The sequence below is a fragment of the Molossus molossus genome, unplaced genomic scaffold (assembly GCF_014108415.1).
Source record: "Molossus molossus isolate mMolMol1 unplaced genomic scaffold, mMolMol1.p scaffold_m16_p_21, whole genome shotgun sequence".
Lineage (NCBI taxonomy): Eukaryota > Metazoa > Chordata > Mammalia > Chiroptera > Molossidae > Molossus > Molossus molossus.
This window is the reverse complement of record NW_023425357.1, coordinates 7,205,298-7,229,451: the sequence shown is the minus strand read 5'-3', so window position 1 is coordinate 7,229,451 and position 24,154 is coordinate 7,205,298. Positions and strand designations below refer to the sequence as shown.

The following is a 24,154-nucleotide window of genomic DNA, read 5'->3' as shown; positions in this document are numbered from 1 at the left end:
GAGGCGGGGTTCCCACGTCTCTCATTGGTGGACAGCGTAGGGCTCGCTCCGCCCATCGGCGATCGCTGCGCTCAGTGATTGGCCTTTCGCTCTGTCGATCCGAAGCTTGAGGCCCCTAAATTGCGGGGGGAGGGATGTGGGTGGAATAAGGAGGAAAGGAAGCGTGGGGGACGTGTGGTTGCTCACAGAAGTGGTAAGAATTTTGCAATCGGCCTCAGCAAGGAGGCTTGGGTAAAAGGAGGAGGAGCCAGGAGGCGTTGGGAACGGACCCAGGAGTTTCGGCCTAAAAAGTGACGACTTGCCCTACAAGGAGAGTCTGCATATTTATGAGGAACCACCGAGATCTTGGGAGGATCTGGCAGTCTAGAGAGGCCAGAACGCCTCGTACTTAGCACGTTTCCGTTTCCGTTAGGATATTAGCGGTTGGTGAGCATCATGGCAACCGTGGTAAGTGTCGGCGTGCGTAGGGCTGAGGAACGAACCCCCTTCTCCGGGGTCTGAGGGAGGAGGGGCTGGGGGCCCGGACTCCGGGGTCTGAGGGAGGAGGGAACTGGGATCCCTGGCTACTGGGAGGGAGGAGAAAAGAAAGGGCTAGGATCCCGGAATCGTGGGTTCCAGTGGATATTTACGATGTCAGTGGTCAGCGCTGATAGCACCTCCAACTTCCAGTTCTCTGGGCGCAATGGCCAGTTTTGCAGTCAGTGCCCTAAAGTCTGTTGCAGGCTCTAGTGTCTTGAGCCCCAAAGCATGTAGGAATCTTTGAGTTATGAATGGTGAGAATGGCACCTGGGAACAAGGGAGAAGGGCAGGCAGGATCTGTCCTGTGTGCTTGAGAGCATGGAGTCGCTTAGTGAATCTTGAGCCAAAGGAAGTGCTGAGAACCCAGAGGGTGTCAGTGGGGAAGGGAAAGGGCTCGAGCCCCCCTCCTATTTCCAACACCTCATGGGGCATGCTCAGTAATACAGTTTCACTTGAAATTTTGAATGAATGAATGAATGAGAACCCCCTAAAAGACCAGTTACACTGGGGCTAGCACCAAGTACTTGCTCAAGAAACATGTGAATGGAGAAGGGATGTGGTCTTAGCTTGGGGATTGGACTGGGCTTCCAGATGCCTGGGGTCCTATGGTGTCTCCAGTCAAGATGGGGGAAAGGCGAGGGCAAGAGTTACTGGTGCCTGGGGCACGAAATTTGAGTCTTGCTGTTTCCTGGGCAAGGGGGTGAATAGGAAAGCAGAAGCATAAAGGGCGGTGGGCATACTCCTGAGACTCAGTTCCCATGGGTGTGGATGAAGTTTTGGAAGTATGAGAGGCTGGTGGCTGCTGAGTTTGAAACCGACCTCTGTTTCCATGGTGTTAATGGACAGCAGGGGATCGGTCAGAGAGGCTTATGGTGAAAGGAAAGGCCTTCTAGGAGGTGGGCTATTTAGTTGGGATTGCTATGGGTTGGAATTCCTGGATCCATGTCCATTTTTGGCCTCAAGTAAAGTCTGATAGGCTGTGTAGGAGTATGTGGGGTTATGTTCTCAGTATTCTGATAGTGGTTTGGGGGCAGTGACCAGTGCTGTTGAGTTCCAGCCTCCTATTAGGAGAGAGTAAGTGGGAGGGGCCACAAAAAGCAAGAGAGGAGCCTTGTGACCATGTGGAAGTCAAGACATCTCAACTCTTGGTTCCAGAGACAAGAGGGTTCCCTTAGGTTGGATGCCTTCATCTCCTCTCATTCTGGTGGAAGAAGAAAGACTTACGGGAAGGAAGGGAGGGTTAGGGGCAGGTGTCTAAGGAGCTGGGTCAGCATGCTGGCATTTTTAGTTTCCTTTTCCTTATTAGAGATTATGAAATATTCCAAATAATATAATAAATACCCAGCGACCCATTACCCAGATTTTTTGAAACAGCTTTATTGAGATATCCCATACAGTGTATCCATTTAAAGCATGTAGTTCATTGGGTTTTAGGACATTCACAGAGTTCTACATTCTCTCAATTTTAGAACATTTTCATTACCCCAAAAGAAACCCCAGTCCTCTTAACTATCACCTTTCAGACCTCCCATCCCCCCAGCCCTAGGTGACCACTAATCCCCTTTCTGTCCCTACGGATTTGCCTATTCTGGACATTTCATATAAATGAAATCATATAATATGTGGTCCTTTGTGTCTGGCTTTGTTTACTCAGCATAATGTTTTCTAGGTTCGCCCATGTTGTATTATGGAACAGAACTTTGTTCCTTTTTATGGCGGAATAATATTCCATCATATGGCTATACCATGTTTTATTTCTTCGTTCATCAGTTGATAGCCATTTTGTGTTGTTTTCACCTTTTGATTATGAATAATGCCGTTATTAGCATTCAGGTGGATCTCCAGTGGGTTCTTAAATTGTCCCAGCTGCCACATGAGAAGGGGTGGTGGCTGGCTTCTCCTTGGAGAGCCAGGGACACAGGGAACCTTAGTACCTGCCTTTTGAATGAGCTCAGCACTTTAGTGCTTCATTCATTCAAACCCCAAACATTGAGCCCTGAGGAGAACAAATGAGGTGTGGGCTGTGCCCTTCATGGGACACATCCATTGGAAGCAAAAACATTGATCTACTCCCTCGTGAGATTACACAGGAAGACCGGACTCCCAAGGGAGGCCTTTCCTTCTATCTGGACATCCAGAAACCCTAGAACTAACTGACAGGAGCAGAGGTCAGGGAGGGCCTCCCTTAGTGAGCAAAGGTTGGTCTAATTCGGTGAGGGGGCCAGGAAGAGCAGGTTGGATTCAAGGACCTACATCTGCAAAAGCCTAGTGACTGAGCTGGGGCAACATGCGGTGCAAGGTGGGATGAGAAATCAGTGGGCCAGACCACACCCAGCTCGATGCCTGCTCTGATTACTGCCTGTCCTTACAGTTCCAGCGGGCGGAGAGCACTTCTTCCTTCACCAAAGAATCCTGGGCACCAAATATGTGCTAGGCCGTGGGGATGGGGCTGTGAATGAGACAGACATAGTCTTCCTCTTCCTGGGCCTCAGTGTAGTGGGGTCAACCAGCCAGTATGAGTTGGCAACAGCCGAGAGTGTGGGAGTAGCTGGTGTTGGGCTGTTGGCCTGCTCGTGGGGAGGAGTGGAAAGGACTTTCTCATGGGAGGTGGCAGGAGGGACAGAGGAGAAGTTGATGGAAACTGGGACAACAAGAACTCTTCTGATGCATCTTCCTCCACCCCCAGACGGCCACTACCAAGGTCCCAGAGATCCGTGATGTGACGAGGATCGAGCGTATTGGTGAGTGAGCATGAATCAGGAGCAGGACCAGACCCTGCCTGCCCTGTGCACCGCTGAAGAGCCAATCAACCCAGGACCCCCGAGGGGCATGCAGCCTGGGTACCATCCTCCTGTCTGATGGGGAGGGTCCTGAGTTCCAGAGAGGGGTCAGATGGCACATGGAGCACCATGCCGGACCCCAGTCCCAGGCTGCAAGCTTCTCTGCCCTGTGTACTGCTGGGTGTACTGCATCCTGCTTGGAAGTCACAGAAGTGGATATTTGCTGAGTGCTTACTGGGTTTGGCTCTGTGCTGAATGTCCCATACACCCAGCACACACTGGGACATTAGCTCCTTGAGGGCAGGGACCAGGCCTGGCTCATTCCCAGTTGTGTCCCCAGAACAGGACCTGGCAGAGAGATGTCAAAAGATAACCACTGAGCCCTGGCCAGTTTTGCTCAGTGGTTAGAACATCTACCTGCGGTCTGGAGAGACCCGGGTTCGGTTCCCGCTAAGGGCACGTACCTCCGTTGCAGTTTGTCCCCGGCCCTGGTTGGGTCGTGCAGGTGGCAGCAACTCGATGTGTCCCTTTCACGTCGATGTTTCTCTCTCTCTCTCTCTCTCTCTCTCTCTCTCTCTCTCTCTCTCTCTTTCTCTCTCTCCCTCTCTCCCTCCCACTCTACCTGAACAAAAAAATGGAAAAATGGCCCTGGCCAGTTTGGCTCAGCGGTTAGAGTGTCAGCCTGTGTTCGGAGAGGCCCGGGTTCGGTTCCCGCTAAGGGCATGTACCTCGGTTGCAGTTTGTCCTTGGCCCTGGTTGGGTCATGCAGGTGGCAGCCACTCGATGTGTCCCTTTCACGTCGATGTTTCTCTCTCTCTCCCTCTCTCTCTCTCTCTCTCTCTCTCTCTCCCTCCCTTCCATTCTATCTGAACAAAAAAAAAAAAAAAAAGGAAAAATGTCTTCGGGTGAGGATGATTAAAAAAAAAAAGATAACCATTGAGTGCATGAGTGTGCATCCCGTAGAACCCTCGCAGTCACCCCACGAGGTGCATATTGTGACGCTCATCCCGTTTTAGCTGGGGTGACTCCAACTCAGAGCAGCCAAGTCTCCGGTCCCAGCTCACACAGCAAGTGCACCCTGGATCCAGGGACAGGAAGTGGGTGTGGTGGGGCCAGCTTTCACTCAAAGAGCCTTCCTTTGCGGGAAGAGACTATAGTCACCTGTTTGCATTCATTTATTCAGTACCTCCAAGAGAGGCAACAGGCATATGTCATTTTGTGCTTCACAGATATTGTGTTAAAAAAAAAAAAGTAAAGGTAAGGCCCTCCACAGCTTAAGGATTAAGACTTGCTGAAGGCTTAGATGATAGTTAGCATTTTTTAGCGATAAAGTGGTTTTTAATTAAGGTATAATACATTGTGTGTTTTAGACATATGCTGTAGCACACTTGATAAACTAGTATAGTGTAAACATTACTGTTATGTGTACTGGGAAACCAAAATATTCGTGTGACTCGTTTTATTGCGGTGGTCTGGACCAGTTCCGCAGTATCTCCGAGGTATGCCTTAAAGGGCTCGTGGCTGTGAGTGTGGGTTCTTTTTTTTTTTATCCTCACCAGATGACATTTTTTCCTTTTTGTTCAGATAGAGTGGGAGGGAGAGAGAGGAAGAGAGAGACAGAGACAGAGACATCGACATGAGAGAGACACATCGAGTGGCTGCCTCCTGCAGAACCCCAACCAGGGCCGGGGACAAACTGCAACCGAGGTACTTGCCCTTAGCGGGAACCGAACCCAGGACTCTCCAGTCTGCAAGCCGACGTTCCAACTGCTGAGCCAAACAGGCCAGAGTGACAAATCTTTTCTTAAAGGGCCACATAGTAGATCTTTTCTTCGTTGAAAAGTATTCATTTCTGCTGTTGCAGTGGGAAAGCAGCCCCAGACAATATAAGGAAATGGGCATGGCTGTGTTTCAATAAAACTTTATTTACAAAAATAAGTAGTTGGACCATAGGCTGTAATGTGCCCAGCCCTGGTCTAGTGTAAAGCGTTGAAATTCCTAGTCTTCACCACTCATTGGCTGTGTGGTCTTAAGCAAGGGACCTAACCTCTCTGAGCCCCCTTCCACACCCATGTGGATGAGAGCCGGGGGCGCTTATAGAACCCCAGAAGGGCTCCCAAAAGCTGGGACTATTGTTTCTCAGGGTTACATGAAATGAAATTAGAACCTGTGAGGTCACTTAGGCCATAAACACAAAGTAATTGTGATCGCTGGCTTTCCTGGTTAGCCTGAGCTCGCTGTGTGTTTAACCAGTTCTCAGTGATTTGGGTCCTGCTATGATGTATTCTAAGAAGAGCCCTCTGATTTATTGAGCATTGAACATGTCCTGCCATCCTTCCACTGAGGTGGGGATTCAGGCCCCCCATTTGGCCAAGGAAGAAACCAGGGCCTGGAGGGGCAGCCCTCACCTCAGGCCACACACAGCTATGAGCTGGCCGGTAACTGTGTCTTCTGATTCTTTCCTCTGAACACAGGTGCTCACTCCCACATCCGGGGACTGGGGCTGGACGATGCCTTGGAGCCACGGCAGGTAGAGCTGATCGGGGTGGGGTGAGAAGCCTGTTCCCTGGAGGCTCGGGCCGAGGATTCCCAGGGCCCCCAAATTTATGGGACTGTAGTGTTCTTCCAGACTTTTAGCTATATATTTATAAAATTCGACCACATGTAGAGTTTTATTGGTCTTAACAAAATCGGGGTGGAAAAGGCTTTTTCAGCTTTTCCCTGGTGTCCCAGCCAACATCCACTTTCATCTCACAGGCCAGGAGGTGTTAGGAATGCAAGGGTAGCCCAGTAGGAAGTCACCTGGTGTGTTCTCCCCTCCCCCCCGCAGGCTTCCCAGGGCATGGTCGGTCAGCTGGCGGCCCGGCGGGCAGCCGGCGTGGTGCTGGAGATGATTCGGGAAGGGAAGATCGCTGGGCGGGCAGTCCTCATCGCCGGCCAGCCAGGCACTGGGAAGACAGCCATCGCCATGGGTAAGGGACCTCTGGGGACAGGGACTCTTTTGGTCTCTGCCAGATAATCCCTCCTGTGTAAGTCAAGATCAGATTCAGACACAGTTAACAGACAACCCAAAATGGCTGTGGCTTCACCATGCAGAGTTCATTCTCTCACATAGAAGAATCTGAACGCAGGCCATTTAGGGCTTGTTGAGCAGTTCCGTAAAGTCTTCTACCTTCCCGCCTCAACATTCTCTGCACTTGTTTCCATGTGGGGATCACCTCCTGTTCCAAGAGGGTTGCCTAGCTCCAGCTTTCTCACCTATACTCCATGTAGCAGGAAGAAGAGAGGAATTGCAGTAAAGTTATACCTCCCTTAAACATTTGTCTTGGGAGTCCTACATTTTTGCTCATATTTTATTGACTAGTACTTAATCATATGGTCACACTGCTGCAAGGGAGAGTGAGACATTAAAATAATTTTTTATCCTGACCTGTGTGGCTCAGTGGATTGAGCACCATCCCATGGACTGAGAGGTCCTGGTTCCATTCCCGGTCAGGGCACATGCCCTGGATGCAGGCTCGATCCCCAGTAGGGGGCATGTAGGAGGCAGCTGATCGATGTTTCTCTCACATCAATGTTTCTCTCTCTCTCCCTTTGTCTCTCTCTAAAAAATCAATAAAAATATATTTTAAAATAATAATTTTTTATATTTTATTTTTTAAGATTAAATTTCCTTTTCTTTTGATTTTAGAGAGAGGACAGAAGAAGGAGAGAGAGATAGAAACGTCAATGAAAGAGAACATTGATACATTGATTGGCCACCTCTTGCATGCCCCCCCCCCCCCCCCCCTGTGGATGGGGCCCACAACCCAGGCATGTGCCCTGACTGGGAATTGAACTAGCAACCTCTTGGTGCATGGGTCAGTGCTCAACCACCGAGCCACACTGGCTGGACTAATTTTTTATATTTTAATTTGGACTGTTGCTACCTTAGTAAAATGGGAGTTCTCAAACAAAAGAGAAGATGGGCACTCATTAAATAACCAGCAGTCTCTTTTGCAATCCACTAGCGATTTAAGATCTTTTTACTCATAACTGCCCCAAATCCTCCTTGTTGAACTCTTATCCATCCTTCCAAACCCTACTCAGGCATCTCTTCCTCACTGATGCCTTTCTCGACCCTTCTCTTTCCCCACTCTCTCCCACCTTTGTGCTCAGACTGAGGGGCCAGGCAGTGGGAATCAAGGTAACAACCAGGTTTTCAGTTGAGATGAAGCAGCACTCAGCCGGGTGCCCTTGTGTGCCAGGCTCTGGGCCAGACACTGGGGACACATAGACGAGTAAGACCCAAGCCCTGACTTGAAGGAGCTTCCTGTCTCGGGGAGAGGGTTGTGGACACTGTCCCTCCCAGCGTGGTGTGTACTATAACGGACAGAGGAGGCTCCTGCCCCTGCTGAGCAGGAGCACGTGGTGGCGTCAGGAGAGGCTTCCCAGGTGAGTCAGTGCCTGAGCTGAGACTTGCAGGATGTCTGGGAGTGTCCAGGACAGACGACAGGGAGCAGGATCTCTAGGTACCGAGTATGGAACATCTGAAAAAGGGGACCAGGAGGAGTTCCCACTGCACCCTGGTCAGAAGAGTGCAGTGACCCCTATCTGGGAGACTTGGCTCAGCGCTGGGCAGAGCCCTCGGGAAGGGCTGCTGGGAGGGGAGCTCAGTGCTTGGAGTGACTGGAGGCAGAGCCCTGCTGTCACCAGCGAACCCCAGGCTTCACGCCATAGAGAAGGCCTGGCCCTGTGCTGGTAAGGTTCTAGGGTCATAAACTTGACTCTCCGGACAGTGCGGTTTCTAATCCAGGTATCCTGTTGAGGCCTCTGTCCCTGGCTTTCTTTTCATCACTCTGTCTGTTTCAATTTTCAAAAAGCTGGTGTAGCCACATAGTCGGTGTTGGGGGACCTGGTAGCCCTGGCCGCCCCCACCCACCCAGACTGCCTTGTCCCCAGGCATGGCCCAGGCCCTGGGCCCTGACACACCGTTCACAGCCATTGCCGGCAGTGAGATCTTCTCCTTGGAGATGAGCAAGACAGAGGCGCTGACGCAGGCCTTCCGGAGGTCCATTGGCGTTCGCATCAAGTAAGCACAGGGCCCGGGGCAGGGCTGGGGCAGCTCCCACAGCCTCGGAACAACCCCTGCCCTGGCCAGCTTGTCCTGTGCCCTGGGCCTCATGGGAGTTAGTGATTCCTGTGGGCCCAGGTACCCCGTGCCCTCCTCAGATCTGCTCTCTGCCTAGGGAGGAGACCGAGATCATCGAAGGGGAGGTGGTGGAGATCCAGATCGATCGGCCGGCCACGGGGACGGTGAGTGTGCGCCCAAGTTTAGGCCTCCTCCAGGCGGCAGGGTTGTGCTGTCGGGTCTGCGCTGAGATCAGAATCCCAGGGAATGTTCGAACCGCTGATTGAAGCATCTGGGTGCCTACAGTAGAGGGTCATTCAAATTGACAGCAGTTCGTTAATTTGCGAGGGATACCATGAGCAGCTAAAACCAAGTGGTGGAAGAAGAGGTCTGGAAGTTTCTCACTGTGAATTCCTAGCAGTTAAGCTTAAACACCTGCCACGTGGGATTTACACAGCTCAGTATTGGAACGCGTTTCCCATCCAGCTTAACAGATGGGTAGCATTCTCTCCCTTTTTTTAACCTAAGAAATTTTTTTACCTTTTTGTTATACAATAAAACAGATACAAAGAAACATGTAAAAGAAGCATGTAGTCTAATAAATTACCCTCATAACCACCACCAAGATTAACAACTGGAACTTTGCCACCCCCAAGCCCCAAGTCCTTCCTTCCACTGGGGATTTGGCCCACAACCTAGGCATGTGCCCTGACCAGAATCGAACCAGTGACCTCTTAGTGCATGGGTCGATGCTCAACCACTGAGCACACTGGCCAGGCCAACTGTTCATTCTTATACACTATAGTTCACACTGCCCTTTTAAAAAAATTTATATCTCGCCCTGGCCGGTTTGGCTCAGCGGTCAGAGCGTCCGCCTGTGGTCTGGAGAGACCCGGGTTCGGTTCCCGCTAAGGGCATGTACCTTGGTTGCAGTTTGTCCCTGGCCCTGGTTGGTCGTGCAGGTGGCAGCCACTCGATGTGTCCCTTTCACATCGATGTTTCCCTCTCTCTCTCTCTTCCTCTCTCTCACTCCCACTCTGTCTGTACAAAAAATGAAAAAATGTCCTTGGGTGAGGATAAAAAAACAAACAAAAAAAACTTATGTCTCAAATCTTTTTTCATGGTCTGGTTTCCCCTTTATCTCTTTTTTTACCTAACAACTTACCTGTCGGTCTCTCTCTTTTTTAATTTATTGATTTAGAGAGAGAGGAAGGGAGAGAGAGAGAAATATCATGAGGTAGATGCCTTTAGTGGGAACCGAACTCAGGTCTCTCTGGACCGTGGGCTGATACTCTAACCTTTTAGCCAAACTGGCCAGGGCCATTAGTTGATTCTTGTATGTGCCCTGACCAGGGATTGAACCCGCAACTTTGGTGTATCAGGGTGACACAAACCAGCTGAGCTACCCAGCCAGGGCCATCAACTATTTTATTTATTTATTTATTTCACTACCTTTTTTTTTTTTTTAAATTTTTTATTGATTTTTTTTAGAGAGGAAGAGTGAGATAGAAACATCCATGTGAGAGAGAAACATCGGCTGCCTTCTGCACGCCCCCTACTGGGGATCAAGCCCACAACCCAGGCATGTGCCCTGACCAGGAATCAAACCGGGATCTCTCAGTCCATGGGACAGTTCTCAGTCTACTGAGCCACACCTGCGAGGCCAGCCATCAAAGCCACTTTCTTTTCCCCTCCTTTCAACCACAAATCTGCTTTCTGTCTGGATTTGCTGATTCCGGACATTTTATGTAAATGGGATCCTACAGTCTGGCTTCTTTCGCCTGGCATAGTGTGTGCGAGGTCCACCCACATTTGTGGTTCTCTCTTAAATATTAGGTTATAACTTCTAGGAAAATGCTAAATAAAAGAAAGCTCAAATGTGCTTCAAGCCCATTGACCTGACACATAATCACCTTCTGTTTCTATGTCTTATCATGTGGACACCCTCCTCTTTTTTTACTTGCTCCTCATTTTCAGTGGAAGTAGACCTCACGTGCATCATGAGATCGCCTTGCACTTTTTTTTTTTTTAATCCTCACCTGAGGACATTTTTCCATTTTTTTGTTCAGATAGAGTGGGAGGGAGGGAGGGAGAGAGAGGGAGACATCAATGTGAAAGGGACACATCGAGTGGCTGCCACCCACACAACCAACCAGGGCCAGGGACAAACTGCAACCGAGGTACGTGCCCTTAGCGGGCACCGAACCCGGGTCTCTCTGGACCGCAGGTTGACGCTCTAACCGCTGAACCAAACCGGCCAGGGCTCGCGTTGCACTTTTAACACCTGCAAACAGCCGCTTAAATTCAACCCATCTATTGCTCACTAGTATTTTGAATTTTTAAAATATAATAGGACCTGGGGTGGTGAACACACAATGCAATATACAGATGGTGTTTTATAGGATTATACACCCAAGCTCAGCCAGTGTAGCTCAGTGGTAGTACATCGACCCGTGCACCGAGAGGTCACAAGTTTAATTCCTGGCCCAGGTTGTGGGCCAAATCCCCAGTGGGGTGCATGTAGTAGGCAGCCAATTGTTCTCTCTCCCTCTCCCTTCCTCTCTCTCTAAAATCAATAAAAGAAAAAAAAATAGCCCTGGCCAGCTTGGCTCAGCGGTTAAAGCATAGGCCTGTGGTTCAGAGAGACCCTGGTTCGGTTCCCGCTAAGGGCACGTACCTCGGTTGCAGTTTGTCCCCGGCCCTGGTTGGGTCGTGCGGGTGGCAGCCACTCGATGCGTATCTTTCACGTCAATGTTTCTCTCTCTCTCTCTCCCTCCCACTCTATCTGATCAAAATATGGAAAAATGTCCTCAGGGGAGGATAAAAAAAAAAAAGAAAAAATAATAGATTTATACATTCGGAACTTATGTGATTTTATTAGCCACTGTCACCCCAATAAGAATTTAAAAAGTAAAAATATAGTAGAACATAGTTCTTTAAATTAGCTTCTGATTACAGAAAAAATCCATGGATACATCCTCCCTTTAAAAATAAAAAACCCACCCTGGCCAGTTTTGCTCAGCGGTTAGAGCGTCAGCCTGCAGTCCAGAGAGACCCGGGTTCAGTTCCCACTAAGGGCATGTACCTCGGCTGCAGTTTGTCCCCGGCCCTGGTTGGGTCATGTGGGTGGCGGCCACGCGATGTGTTTCTTTCATGTTGATATTTCTCTCTCTCTCTTCCTCTCTCTCCCTCCCGCTCTATCTGAATAAAAAATGGAAACATGTCCTCGGGTGAGGATAAAATAAAATTTAAAAAACCCAAACTCTCGCCCTGGCCAGTTTGGCTCAGCGGTTAGAGCGTCGGCCTGCGGTCCGGAGAGACCCGGGTTCGGTTCCCGCTAAGGGCACGTACTTCGGTTGCAGTTTGTCCCCGGCCCTGGTTGGTCGTGCGGGTGGCAGCCACTCGATGTGTCCCTTCACATCGATGTTTCTCACTCTCTCTCCCTTCCTCTCTCTCCCTCCCACTCTATCTGTACAAAAAAATGGAAAAATATCCTCGGGTGAGGATAAAAACAAAACAACAACAACAAAAAAAAACCCAAACTCTCTCCCCAGTCCCAGCCCTTTTGTCCTGCTACCTGTCCCTCCAGAAGGAACAGCCAGCCCACTATGGGACAGTTCAGGGAAACGATGTAGTCAGATGTGCTGGGGAGGCCTAGACAGTGTTTGTTGACTGCTTACCTTGTGGGGGGGGGGTTGTAGCGTTTTTGTTTTCTTTGCTGTGTTTAGCTTAGCTCTGTTTTCTGGGTTTGTGATTGACCAAAAAGCACTTTTTATTTGGGCGTAAAAAAGTAACGTCATCTGCATGTGACCCCCTTGGACCCCCTTGGCCATTTTGCGGGACCTCAGGCCTGTGTTGTTCCTTAGAGTTGATCTTTTAGGTTTTCGTTTACCGAGGTTTTCATACAAGCTTTGCTGAGGTGCAGGTGGCCCGCGATAAGCTGCCCACATTGAAAATTCCAGGATGCTTGGTTTGGACACGTGTGCACACACGAAGCCACCACCACAGTCATGGCAGCGGAGACACCTGCCCCCCCCCCCCCGAGCTTCCCTGTGGCATACCTGTTCTGCAGCTGTGCTTGGGAAACATCAGGGCCCTCTCTCAGCCCTTGCCTGGCATGTCGCCCCTCAGGGCTCCAAGGTGGGCAAGCTGACCCTCAAGACCACGGAGATGGAGACGATATACGACCTCGGCACCAAGATGATTGAGTCCCTGACCAAGGACAAGGTCCAGGCTGGGTGAGCAGTGTGGGGGCCGCACCACACCGAGGGTCGGGGAGCTGGGGCACCTTCCTTTCCTCACTCCCGCCTCCCCCCTCTGCAGGGATGTGATCACCATCGACAAGGCCACGGGCAAGATCTCCAAGCTGGGCCGCTCCTTCACCCGCGCTCGCGACTATGACGCCATGGGCTCCCAGGTGCCCCGCGGCTCCGGGGACCCCCTTACCCCAGGCACTAGGCTGTTTCCCTGGATTCTCCTGTCACCCAGCTCCATGTCCCTAGTGCTCCTGGTTCTTCCCTGTACCCCCTAGGACAGTGGGGGCCCCTCAACTTGGCACTGTGCTCATGGTTTCCAAGGTCCCCCAAGAACCCCCATACCTCAGTGCTCTCGACTACCTCCTGGGCCTGGGGTTTCCAGGGAACCCCAGTGTCCCCCAGACAGAGCGCCTGTGGGCCCCGCTTTATACTATACTATACTATACTATTCCTTTATACTGACCCTTGTCTCCGCCCCGCCCCGCCCCGCCCCACAGACCAAGTTTGTGCAGTGCCCGGACGGGGAGCTCCAGAAGCGCAAGGAGGTGGTGCACACCGTGTCCCTGCACGAGATCGACGTCATCAACTCCCGCACCCAGGGCTTCCTGGCCCTCTTCTCCGGTGAGGCCCCGCCTCGCCGCCTCATCCACCTTCCTCGCCCCCCCCAGCCCTCCCCACATGCAGCCCCCCCGGCCAGGCCCTGTTTCAATCCCCGCTGGCCGTTGATGCGGGCATGGCCCTGCCGTTTCGCCCTCCTGGGCTCTCCTTCTCCTCTCTGGGGACATTTCAGACCCTTGTCCTCCTGTCACTCTGCCTCCCCGGTCTTGGTCTCCCTTCCCTCTGTCCCGGGTGCCTCGTCTTCCCCATCTTAGTCCACCTGCAGCCCCGGGTCCCTGTCTCCTCTCTGACGCCCACCCCTACCACCCCGCCTCCCACAGGTGACACGGGGGAGATCAAGTCAGAAGTCCGAGAGCAGATCAATGCTAAGGTGGCCGAGTGGCGTGAGGAGGGCAAGGCGGAGATCATCCCTGGGGTGGGTACTGGGCGTGGGGCTCGGGGTGGGCGGCAGTGGGAGAAGCGGGGACACGGGCGGCGGGTTTGACACACACCCTGGTGGCTCCCAGGTGCTGTTCATTGACGAGGTCCACATGCTGGACATCGAGAGCTTCTCCTTCCTCAACCGGGCCCTGGAGAGTGACATGGCCCCTGTCCTCATCATGGCCACCAACCGCGGCATCACCCGGTGAGCTGGCTGCTGGCCCCCCAAAGGCCTCTGGGGAGGGTGCCCTGAGCAGCGGGGATAGCCGCGGGGTAAACAGCGCGTGTTTGCTGAGCACTTGTTAGGACGGTGTGGACTTAGCTGCTGCAACAGGCTACCCACAAGTACCGTGGCCGGGCGAGAGGGTGTACTTTTCCCTTAGACAAGGTCGGTGGGTGGTCCGGGGGTAGGCAGCCCAGGGACCGTATTTTCTGTCATGTTGTTCCTGTGTCCCTAAGGCTCTAGTTTCTCAAACTGCTGAGGCACCCCGGGGTACTGCAGGGAACAGGAACGCTGTGGGATAAAGTTTTTGAGGGATGCACAGTAACCTGTGTCGGACACCGTGTCAACCACTACAATGAAGTCATTCAGACCTAACTACTTAATAAATGAAACTCAACTTAGTTTTCTTCTGGCCTGAGGGTAGTATAGAACAACTTCATTAGACAGGAAGGGTGCCGGGCTTCGATCAAGTTTGGGAACCTCTGTTCTAGGGTGTTGCCAGTGCCGCGTGCCCTGTAGTCCTCCCAACTGCCCCCCCATCTACGTTTCGGCCCAGAAGGACGAAGCAAGTGGGGAGCAAACAGCCCCCCAATAGACTGGGGCCTGGAGGCTGCACCCAGCACTTCCACCGAGACCCGTGTTCCTGCACCGCTTGGGTGCTTGGCTGTGCCAGCTGAACGTGGTCGGTGGGGCTGGGTGTCACTACAGGGGAGCAAGGGGCACGGCTGCCCAGAGCAACCGCAAATTTTTCCCGGGCTTTGTGCTTGGCACTTTCCCAGGTTGAATTGCTTAGAACCTTAAAAGAAGCTCAGGACATAGATATTGTCTCAGCCTCATTTTCCAAATGAGGACATCAAGGCCTGGTGACTTGCCCAGGGTCGAAGGTCAACTTTGCTCTCCAGAGGACAGGACCAGAGACCAGCTGTGAGAGTGTTTGGAGCAGCCGCGGCTCAGGGTGTGGGAGGCTGGGGATCCGGTCACTCCTTGTTATCGGCAGATTCTGGCTTTGTGGATCTACTTACTCTCTCAAACGTATCTGCGAACCCCAAATTGGTATTTGTGACGCTTTCACGGTCATTTGCAGACATGCGCAGAGGGGCATGATGCGGACACTCCAAACTTAACCTCAAACACGGCGAGGCTCTGCCTTCTGGTTCCAGTCGCATGCCGTAAATAAGTGTCCTTTTCAGCCCTGGCCAGTTTGGCTCAGCGGTTAGAGCGTCAACCTGCGGTCCAGAGAGACCCGGGTTCGGTTCCCGCTAAGGGCACGTACTTCGGTTACAGTTTGTCCCCGGCCCTGGTTGGGTTGTGTGGGTGGCAGCCACTCGATGTGTCCCTTCCACGTTGATGTTTCTCTCTCTCACTCTCACTCTATCTGAACAAAAAAGAAAAAAAAATGTCCTCAGGTGAGGATAAAAAAAAAAAAGTGTCCTTTTCATGTCTGTTTAGTGCCACATTTGTCCCATTCAGTGCTTTTTGTTGGTGGTTTTGCTGTTTAATTTTTTTTTTCCTTTATTGATTTTAGAGAGAGAGAGAACATCTACTGGCTGCCTCCTGCATGCCCCCACTGTGCATTGGGCCCACAACCTGGGCATGTGCCCTGGCTGGGAATTGAATCGGCGACCTCCTGGTGCGTGGATCAACGCTCAAACACTGAGCCACACCGGCCAGGCTGGTTTTGCTGTTTAAAATGGCCCCCAGTTGTCCTGTGTCCCTAAGTCCAAGAAGGGTGGGATGAGTCGTGGAGGAAATGGTGTGCTAGGTGAGCTTCATTCAGGCACAAGTTATACACGGTTGACTGTGAGTCCAATGGGAATGAGTCAATAGTATACATTAAATTAGTTGTCTTCAAACAGAAGCGCATAAAACCAGGCAACGTATTGGTTGGTTGACAAAAATACTGTGATCCAAGGCTCACAAGAACCTAACTTCTTTGTTTGCTGGTTGAGTGGTCATCCCTATTTTATAGAATATGACTCTCACCAATGATAAGACTTGCCCGTATTTCCTAGCCTGCCATGTGCCAGACCCTGTGCTGGGCCAGGTGCAGCAGGCGAGTGGACCTTGATCTGGTAATCCTGGACATGGCCATCCCGCTAAAAGCAGCCGGGCTCTCCAGCGGGTGACGCAGGTGAACACGGCTTGCGGTCAGGCACTGACGCCAGCTGTGAGCTGAAGGTTAAGTGGTATTTGGCCAGTGAGTGGGCTGTGCTTGGAGGGGGTGGGTTCCAGGTAGAAGGAATGGAGAGCCAGGGTCTGGAAGCATCACCGTGAAAGCCCTCCCTTTCCCCTTCTCAGGATCCGGGGCACCAGCTACCAGAGCCCCCACGGCATCCCTATTGACCTGCTGGACCGACTGCTTATTGTCTCCACCTCCCCCTACAGCGAGAAGGACACGAAGCAGATCCTCCGCATCCGGTGCGGGCAGGGCCAGGATGTGGGCCTGAGAGGCGGGGTTGATGCCCAGCCTGTTTTATAACTGGGAACACTGAGATCTCGGGGTGATGACTGGCCCAAAGTCTCAGGTCAGGCTGGGCATCAGGCTGGGCTGCAAGAGGTCGGGCTGGGCATCCAGGCAGTAGCCTCTGATGCAACATGGGGATCCCTGTGGGGAAGGGAGGGGTGGTACTGGTGACTGACATGGGGGGGAATCAGGAAGCCCTCCCTGTGCCTCAGTGGCCATGCCTGCTCAGCACCTGCAGTTCTGAGGACGCAGACTCTACGTGTCCCCAGGAGGGCCAGGGGCAAGGGCCAGGGGCTTGCTGCAGTCAGAGGCCTGACCTTGTCTGAGCCCCCTGCCCCTCTCTGCAGATGTGAGGAGGAAGATGTGGAGATGAGCGAGGATGCCTACACGGTGCTGACCCGCATCGGGCTGGAGACCTCCCTGCGCTACGCCATCCAGCTCATCACAGCCGCCAGCCTGGTGTGCCGGAAACGCAAGGTCAGCCAGCTAGTGAGCCCTCGGGGTCAGGCCGCGTGAGTGACCCACCACTCCAAGGGATTTGAGTGGGTTGTGGCATTTGGTCCTGGAACACACATCTTCAGAGGCAGGGAACTTTGGTCTCTTGGGTTTATTTCTGTGTCTCCCAGCCTGACACACAGTAGGTGCTCAGTAAATACCTGTTGACTGAGAGTCGATACTGTTAAGTCCATCTTACAGGTGAAGAAACAGGAATGGAGAGATTGAGCCCACAGCCAGGAGGTGGCCAAGGCGGGATTTGAACCCGGGCAATGTGGCACGAGTTCCTACCCTAACCCTCCTCCCACGGAGGGCCCCACTGAGGTCTCACTGTCCCCCTGTAGGGCACAGAGGTGCAGGTAGATGACATCAAGCGGGTCTACTCGCTCTTCCTGGATGAGTCGCGCTCCACACAGTACATGAAAGAGTACCAGGATGCCTTCCTCTTCAACGAGCTCAGTGAGTGTCGGCGTCCCCCATCCAGCGTCCCCCATCCGGCACAGGCTCCAGAGCGGCCTGTCTGGAGAGGTGGGAGGGAGCCTGGCCTGGAGAGCTCAGGCCCTGGCCTCTAGGCCACAGTGACCACGTGGCCTTTCTTCTCCCCACAGAAGGCGAGACCATGGATACCTCCTGAGCGGATGTTCCTCTCACCCCCCCCCCCCCCGCGGTTTTCTACTAGAATTCTGACACTGTGACTTTGTATAAAATGGTTCTGAAACTGGACTATTGTGTATGTGTTGCATATGCACACGTGCATTTGCACCCTGAGCTCAAAGAAGGGCCACCCCCAGGTGTGGTTTGAGAAGCCTTTATTGGGAGGGGAGGAGCATCTGCTGGCTCCCGGAGTCGGGATGGACATGGGAGGTTGGGGTGGGGGGTCCTTAGAGGAAGAGGAGGTCTGGGAGGGTGGGGTGGTCACAGTCCAAGGGTTGAGCTCTGGGACCCCCACAATCAGAGCTGCTGAGGCGGCAGGGCCCACAGCGACAGCTGAGGGCCACAGGGAAGGAGACCATCGGGTCCACTCCAGGCGGGCAGCCAGGGAGCCGGATGGAAGCAAAGGTCAGCTCACGGTAGGTGCACACCGGCTGGGGCACAGGAGGCAGAGCGGCTGGCAGCACCCGAACCTGGAGGCCAGGGCAGGGAATCGGCGTCCGTCTGCCCAGGGCCAAACCCTCCCGATTTCCCTTCTGCCACCCACAAATCTGAGACTTAAATATCCAGGGGACCCTCTGTACTCTCCCTCCCACATACCCAGCTCTGACTCCAATTCCCCAGCCCCTACCCAGGGGAGCAGGCCACCCTTCCACCCCGCTGCCACCTGTCTTCTGTGGGCCAGGCCCTGGGTGATCCACCCTGGTGCCGCGGTGGCAGCACCCGTCCTCGGGCAGGCAGGGCTGGTCCCCGCCAGCTCTGGGCAGCTCACCATGCTGGGGCAGTAGCCGGCACAGATGCTGGTGGTGAAGGTGATGCAGACCGGGCAGGCCTCGTTCTCGGCAGCCAGGGTGGCATTGATGGGCCGGCACAGTGGCCGCAGTGGCCCCCTGGATGCCCGTACCCCACCCACGCTCAGCAGCAGCCACAACAGCAGCCCCTGGGATAAGGCCACTCCCTCAGGGCTAGCCTGAGACCTCCGCCCCGGCCCTTTCCCTCCCATTCCCCAAGTACATACATTCAGCAAGTGCACACATTCAGGGCCCAGTCCCCAGCCCGACAAATTTCATTCGGGGCCAGCCATTCCACGTTGATCCCCCATCCTGATACACAGGGACCCCAGATACCCAGGCTCAGACCCTGCCCCATTGCTTCCCTCCTCCCAGCAGGAAGGCCGCTGGCTGTCCACACCCTTCTAGAAAGGCCTCCTTCACCCAGTCACAGGACTAGCCAACTTGGCCTGGGTGGAGCTGCAAGGCCCTACGGTCTTACCTGGAGCATCTCCATCCTTGGTGCCTCCCTACCTACTGTGTTTACCTGGTCTTATACCTGTAGGCTGTGGGGGCGGCAAGGCCACTGGGGGTGGTGTCATGGCGGGGTAACCTGGACACTAATCTCCTTGGGGGCGAGAGGCGGACAAGGTCAAGGATGTGCAGGGTGGCTCAGTGGAGCACCCCTCCCCCCATTTCCTGAGTGGCTCAACACTAAGAAGCAGGAGACACCCAAGATGACCACAGACTACAGACTCTGTCCTCAGGTGCTAGAGAGGCCGTGTTGGGGCACAAGAAATAGGAAGCCCTTGGCTGTGCCGGCAGGTTGAGTAGCCCTGTCTCTGCCTATCATGGGAGGAGCCAGGGGGAGGCTGGCTCACCCCTCCAAGGACCCTGGGATGGTGGTCCAGGGAAGCCTCAACCCTGCTCCACCTGCTCCAGACTGAAAGCCAGAGTCCAACCTCTGAGGAGGAGCTTGGCTTCAATACTGCATCCTGTGCTCAGGAAGACAGATTCGCCTGCACCCAGATATATCCCCCTCCACAGGGATGCAGCGGTACCACCATCTCTGCCACACTCGGGCCCCCAGAAACTAGGATGTCGGAGCCCAGCCCAGCGAAGGTGTAAACTATTTAACTGTCTTTAAGAAAAGATCGGCCCCTTCTGCAGCAAAGGGCACGACCCACCCGCTGGCCCACAGCCCCAAAGTAAGCATTCCTGGCCCACTCCTGGCCCCACAATCCAGTGGGTGCGAGTGGGGTTCGCCCCGCCACGGCTCAGTGGGCGTGTCCCAGGCCCGATCCTGCCCCGCCAGAGGGGCGGGGTTCCCAAGCTCAGCCCCGCCTACTATGCCCAGTTACTGTTTTCCGCGCTCCGCCTGGCTCAGGGACCTTGTCTCCCGCGGGGCTGGCCGGACTGCTCAGGCTCAGACGAGCGCGGGCTTCAAGCTGCCGTAGCTGGAGTTCTCCGTGCGGTAGGCTTGCGGCACACGGTAGATGGCCGGCACGGGCATCCAGTGGAGGCCGCCCCAGGGCAGCTCCAGCGGGCAGACTTGGTTAAGCCGGCGGAGCGGGTGCAGCGGAGGGCTGTATGACTCCTGGACCAGAGACAGCGCCCCTTGGTGCGGCACAGCAGGCGTCACTGGGAGGGCACGGGGCACACGCATCCGCCGCCGCTGCCCCAGGCGAGAGGAGCCGGGAAGGGGCGGCAGCTGGGGGCCGTGGCCCCAGGCTTTGGGAGTCTCGTTGAAGCTCCAGTAGGTCAAAGTGTCCTTGCGGGGGTACCCCAACAACTCCTTCCTGTTGGAGGCAGGCAGAATGGGGAGGGCACGGCTGAACCTTTGGGATGAGGCTGAGGGTTCAGACCTTGGGTCCTGAGGAGGCGTCAGACCTGAACTCTCCTGCGTTTTGAGGGGAGGGTACATTTGCAGGACTCAGGGACCACTCAGAAAAAATGGGGCTGGGGACTCCTAGTCTGGATTCCTGGGTACTTAAGTGCCTGGAATGTGGGATTTTGCATCCTTGAGAAGTATCTGGGGACTCAAATGCCAAAGGAACCCCTCCCCAGACCATCAGGGCCCTGCTCCTAGATCCAGAACTCCCTCTTGGGCCTTCCGCTGGCTTCGTGTTCCTGAGAATTAACACTAAATACCCGGGCTCTAAGGTCCGGGCTGGAACCTGAACTTCTGGCTCTAAGTCAGAAAGGGGGAGCTGACCCCTGGGGGCTAATCGGTTCACCAGCGGGGGGGGGGGGGCTGTGCAGGGAGCGGTGCCGATGGAGGACCCAGGCTCACTTCTGGTAGGCTCGGAAATCCCGGGCCGAGGTGGTCAGATAGAGCTGATGGCGGTCAAGGATGCCCTGCTCGGACACAGTGAAAGGTGGGCCTGCCAGCTCCCGGTTCTTCTTCCAGGGAATTAGAGCCTGAGGAGGATCGGGCAGGAGGAATGATCAAGGAAAAGGTTTCATGTCCCTTTCGAACGAAGCCTTAGGTCCCGGACTGAGAACTCCCCTTTCTTCAGACTGCACAGCCTCTCTGGACCAGGCCTCCACTCCCGCCCCCCGAATCAGAATCCTTCCTAGCCAATCACATGCCAACGTACGTTAGCTTCGCTCCCCAAATCAGAAACTCCAAAACCCAAACTCCCTCTGCTCACCATCGAACACAAAGCGAAGCCCCCAGACTCAAACCTTCTTTGTCCTGCCACTGGCCTTAAGTTACACAGTAGCCAACAATTCCTCCTAGCTTCATGCACTTGGAGAAAGTCTAGTCCCGCCTCGGGCTCTGACCAGGTCCCAGGTATTCAAGATCTGCCCCCAAGTACAGTCCATTACCTGGCTCCACCACCAGCCCTAGAACCCCCTCCTAACCCGCCCCAGAATTTACTGGTTGTACCCCCAGCCTCAGAACTAGATTTCGGGTCTTCAGTCCCCTCCTGGTCCCATCTCAAAATATCCAAGCCCGTTCCCCAGTCTGTGTACTCTCCTTATTGCGCCCCAGACCTTTTAGCCACGCCCCCAGACAAGAAATCTGTTTCTGGCTCCGCCCCAAGGTCTCCGTCTAGTCCCCAGCTTTACAGCCTTTGGGACCCGCCCCAGGTGCTCCAAACTCTGTCCCACCGCGCCTGCGCAGTCTTTCCCGCTACCTGGTAAGGGCTCCCGCAGTGGTGGCCGGCGAGCTGCAGCGGCTGCGACCCGACGTGGAAGGCGGCGCGCTGGTCCAGACTGGGCCAGCCGGTGTACTGCGCCCTCATTTCACTGTTTTGGTGCTTTGTGGTCGGAGGGAGGCTGCGATGTCCAAGCTGCGGGAAGGCGATGCGGGGACCCAATTAGAGGGTGCATGAAACTGAATTGGGGTCCTCAGCCCCGTCCGCCGCGGACCTCGGTTTCCCAGAACCTTACCTTTTCCCCTAACTCCTTGATCCCCATAATCCGCATGGGATCCCTAGGCTCTGGGGCCCTGGGCTGTGCGTAGGGCCCGCCGTGGGTCTTTAGCACGTGAGCCGAGCCATAGGTCGTCTCCCATCTGTTGATGACCTCGTCGAAAGCCCAGATGCGTAAACCCTGCTTTGCGGCTGGAGGCAGGGGCGCAGCCACCGCGGACTGGGCAGAAGGTGCGGGATGTCAGCTTTAAAAACTCAGGTGTCCGGCCCACCAGCCCTGATCTCTCCCACTCGGCCCCCAGCCCTTCCCCTCGCTCCAGTTCCAGGCTCCCTGGCCCTTCATCTGTCAGACCCAGGACTCCCAGACCTTCCTCCTTCAGTGAGGAGCCCCAGCCAACAATCCCCTTGTCTTTCAGCAGCTGTCTGGATCCCGGGGCCCCTCCTTCAAACACAGGACTCTCACCTGGAGAGTGGGCGGGGGGAAAGGCACGGGTGGGATAATGTGGTGGGCGATACCACTGCTGGTGAGATGCCAGCTGGGCCAGGATCCTGGCACCTCGGTCCGGGAGATGGGGGGCCAGGGCGGGCCATAGCGCAGAGCTAAAGTCCGACCAGCCATGATCTTTCCCCGGCCCTGTAGCCAAGCAGGAGAAGGCTTGTTGTTGCTGTTGCCTAGGTGACAGAACCCGCCCACGCTGAATCCAGCCAATGGATGGGTAGAGTGAAAAAGAGACCCAGGCACAGAGGGACAGGGACCCCAAGAGGAGCACAGAAACTCAGAGAAGTTGGGGGAGAGAGCCAGACAGACAGAAGGGCAGAAATGGGGGACCGGAGAAGGGGAAATAGAAGTTGAATTTTAGAGTTTTAGAGACCGAGACCCCTGGAGGAGGGGTGGGGGAAAGACAAACCCACAGAGGGAACAGCAGAGAGGGGGACAGAAACTTGGGGGAGGGCTGCAGTCAGAGATCCAGAAAGGGGGGAACAGAAACCCTGTGGGGGAAGAGGATAGAGACTACCGGCACATCAGGAAGTCCACGGGAACCCCCCCCAATCCTATAGGGCCCCAGCCCTCCAGGCCACCTGCTCCCTCTGCCAGGTCTGTCCACCTAGGAGGTAATGACACCCCTACCCCAAGCGATCCTTCTGTGTGTGTGTGTGTGTGTGTGTGTGTGTGCGCGCGCGCGTGCGCGCGCAGGGTCAGCATCTGTCTTGGCTGTAAACTTCTTGAGGGTGGGCAGAAGAGACCTGCAGAGAAATGCACAGGAAAAGACTTAGCCAACAAGGGAGTGTGGAAAGAGCTTTGAATGAGAAAGAAATACAACAATGAGTGAGAGAAGGTGCCGAAGAAACAGAGACAGAAAGAGAGATACTGACCAGAGACAAGAGATGGGAAGTTAGAAGAGATGGGAGTGGCAAAAAGGAGACTAGAGCTGGGGACCTAGAACAAAGATGTGGCCACAGTGGCAGCCAGACCCTACTGCTGCCCCAGCTTTCCCAGGGACCCAGTCTGTGATGATGGGGGATGCGCATTTCTCTGTCCTTAGCCCCAAGTCTGCCCTAAAATAAAGTCTGAGTTGGCAACAGGTGTGAGGCTATGGAGTGGTAATGCATGAAGGAGTTTCCTGAGAATGTGGGGTCTGCCTCTGACTTTCCTTGTTACTGCCTCACTTTAAAGATCTTTTGGTCAAAGGCCTATTGCCTCCTCAGCCCCCCACTAACTCATCCCACCAACCCATTTTCAAGCAGGGAAAACTGAGACTGCCTTCGGATCCTCTCATTCAGGCTTCTGGGGTCCCTCCTACTGTCGGATTTTCCTGGCGCACTCAAGGCCTATCAGTGTCCAAATGACTCCTGGTCCTCACCAGAGGTCAGGCCAATTGGTTGGAACCTCATGCTTTACTCCAGCAGGACAATTTTAAGGTTTATTTCTTTCCCAATGTGGGGTAAAGGTTGGGATAGGGAAGGGTGGTAGAAACCTGACTCCAACTCCCCACCAGGGCCAAATTCTCTAGCATCCTGACCTCCTAACATTCAACCTTACTAGTGTTCCTACTGCGATGGGTCAGTCACTACCTCAAAACAGGGCATTCTTTCCCCATCTAGTGGCCTTCCCACTTGAATCCTAGCCCCCAGCTAGCTGCTTACATGTCCCAACTTTTATGCTTCCCACACACTTCTTTTTTTTTTTTATCCTCACCCCGAGGACATTTTTGCATTTATCAGACAGAGGGAGAAAGGGAGGGAGGGAAGGAGGGAGGGAGGGAGAGAGAGAGAGAGAGAGAGAAACATTCACGTGAGAGAGACACATCGACTGGTTGCTACCCACACGACCAACTGGGGCCCAGGACAAACTGCAACCGAGATACGTGCCCTTAGTGGGAACTGAACCCGGGTCTCTCTGGTCCGCCGGCCGGCACTCTAACCACTGAGCAAAACTGGCCAGGGCCCCCACACACTTCTTGACATAT

The 24,154-nt window shown here is 54.1% G+C and overlaps 3 protein-coding genes across 3 annotated transcripts; 1 reads left to right on the top strand and 2 right to left on the bottom strand.

Moving 5' to 3' along the window:
- The first annotated feature begins 157 nt into the window (after positions 1-157).
- RUVBL2 (RuvB like AAA ATPase 2) lies at positions 158-17,608 on the top strand. The gene is made up of 15 exons (XM_036275015.1): positions 158-447; positions 3,206-3,260; positions 5,774-5,829; positions 6,130-6,271; positions 8,241-8,370; positions 8,528-8,594; positions 12,541-12,647; positions 12,733-12,826; positions 13,163-13,286; positions 13,604-13,698; positions 13,790-13,908; positions 16,225-16,344; positions 16,738-16,867; positions 17,230-17,344; positions 17,494-17,608. Exons 1-15 carry the CDS (start codon positions 436-438, stop codon positions 17,517-17,519), a joined length of 1,392 nt encoding a protein of 463 aa, XP_036130908.1. The 5' UTR covers positions 158-435; the 3' UTR covers positions 17,520-17,608.
- A 91-nt stretch (positions 17,609-17,699) lies between these two features.
- Positions 17,700-18,823, bottom strand: LOC118639285 (lutropin subunit beta). Its single transcript, XM_036275601.1, has 3 exons — positions 18,809-18,823; positions 18,309-18,476; positions 17,700-18,009 (listed from the first exon to the last, which is right to left on the bottom strand). Exons 1-3 carry the CDS (start codon positions 18,821-18,823, stop codon positions 17,767-17,769), a joined length of 426 nt encoding a protein of 141 aa, XP_036131494.1. The 3' UTR covers positions 17,700-17,766.
- A 909-nt stretch (positions 18,824-19,732) lies between these two features.
- Positions 19,733-22,320, bottom strand: LOC118638243. Its single transcript, XM_036273911.1, has 5 exons — positions 22,150-22,320; positions 21,706-21,906; positions 21,450-21,605; positions 20,600-20,727; positions 19,733-20,105 (listed from the first exon to the last, which is right to left on the bottom strand). The coding sequence occupies exons 1-5, from the start codon at positions 22,303-22,305 to the stop codon at positions 19,733-19,735; spliced, it is 1,014 nt and encodes a 337-aa protein (XP_036129804.1). The 5' UTR covers positions 22,306-22,320.
- Between the last annotated feature and the right edge of the window lie 1,834 nt (positions 22,321-24,154).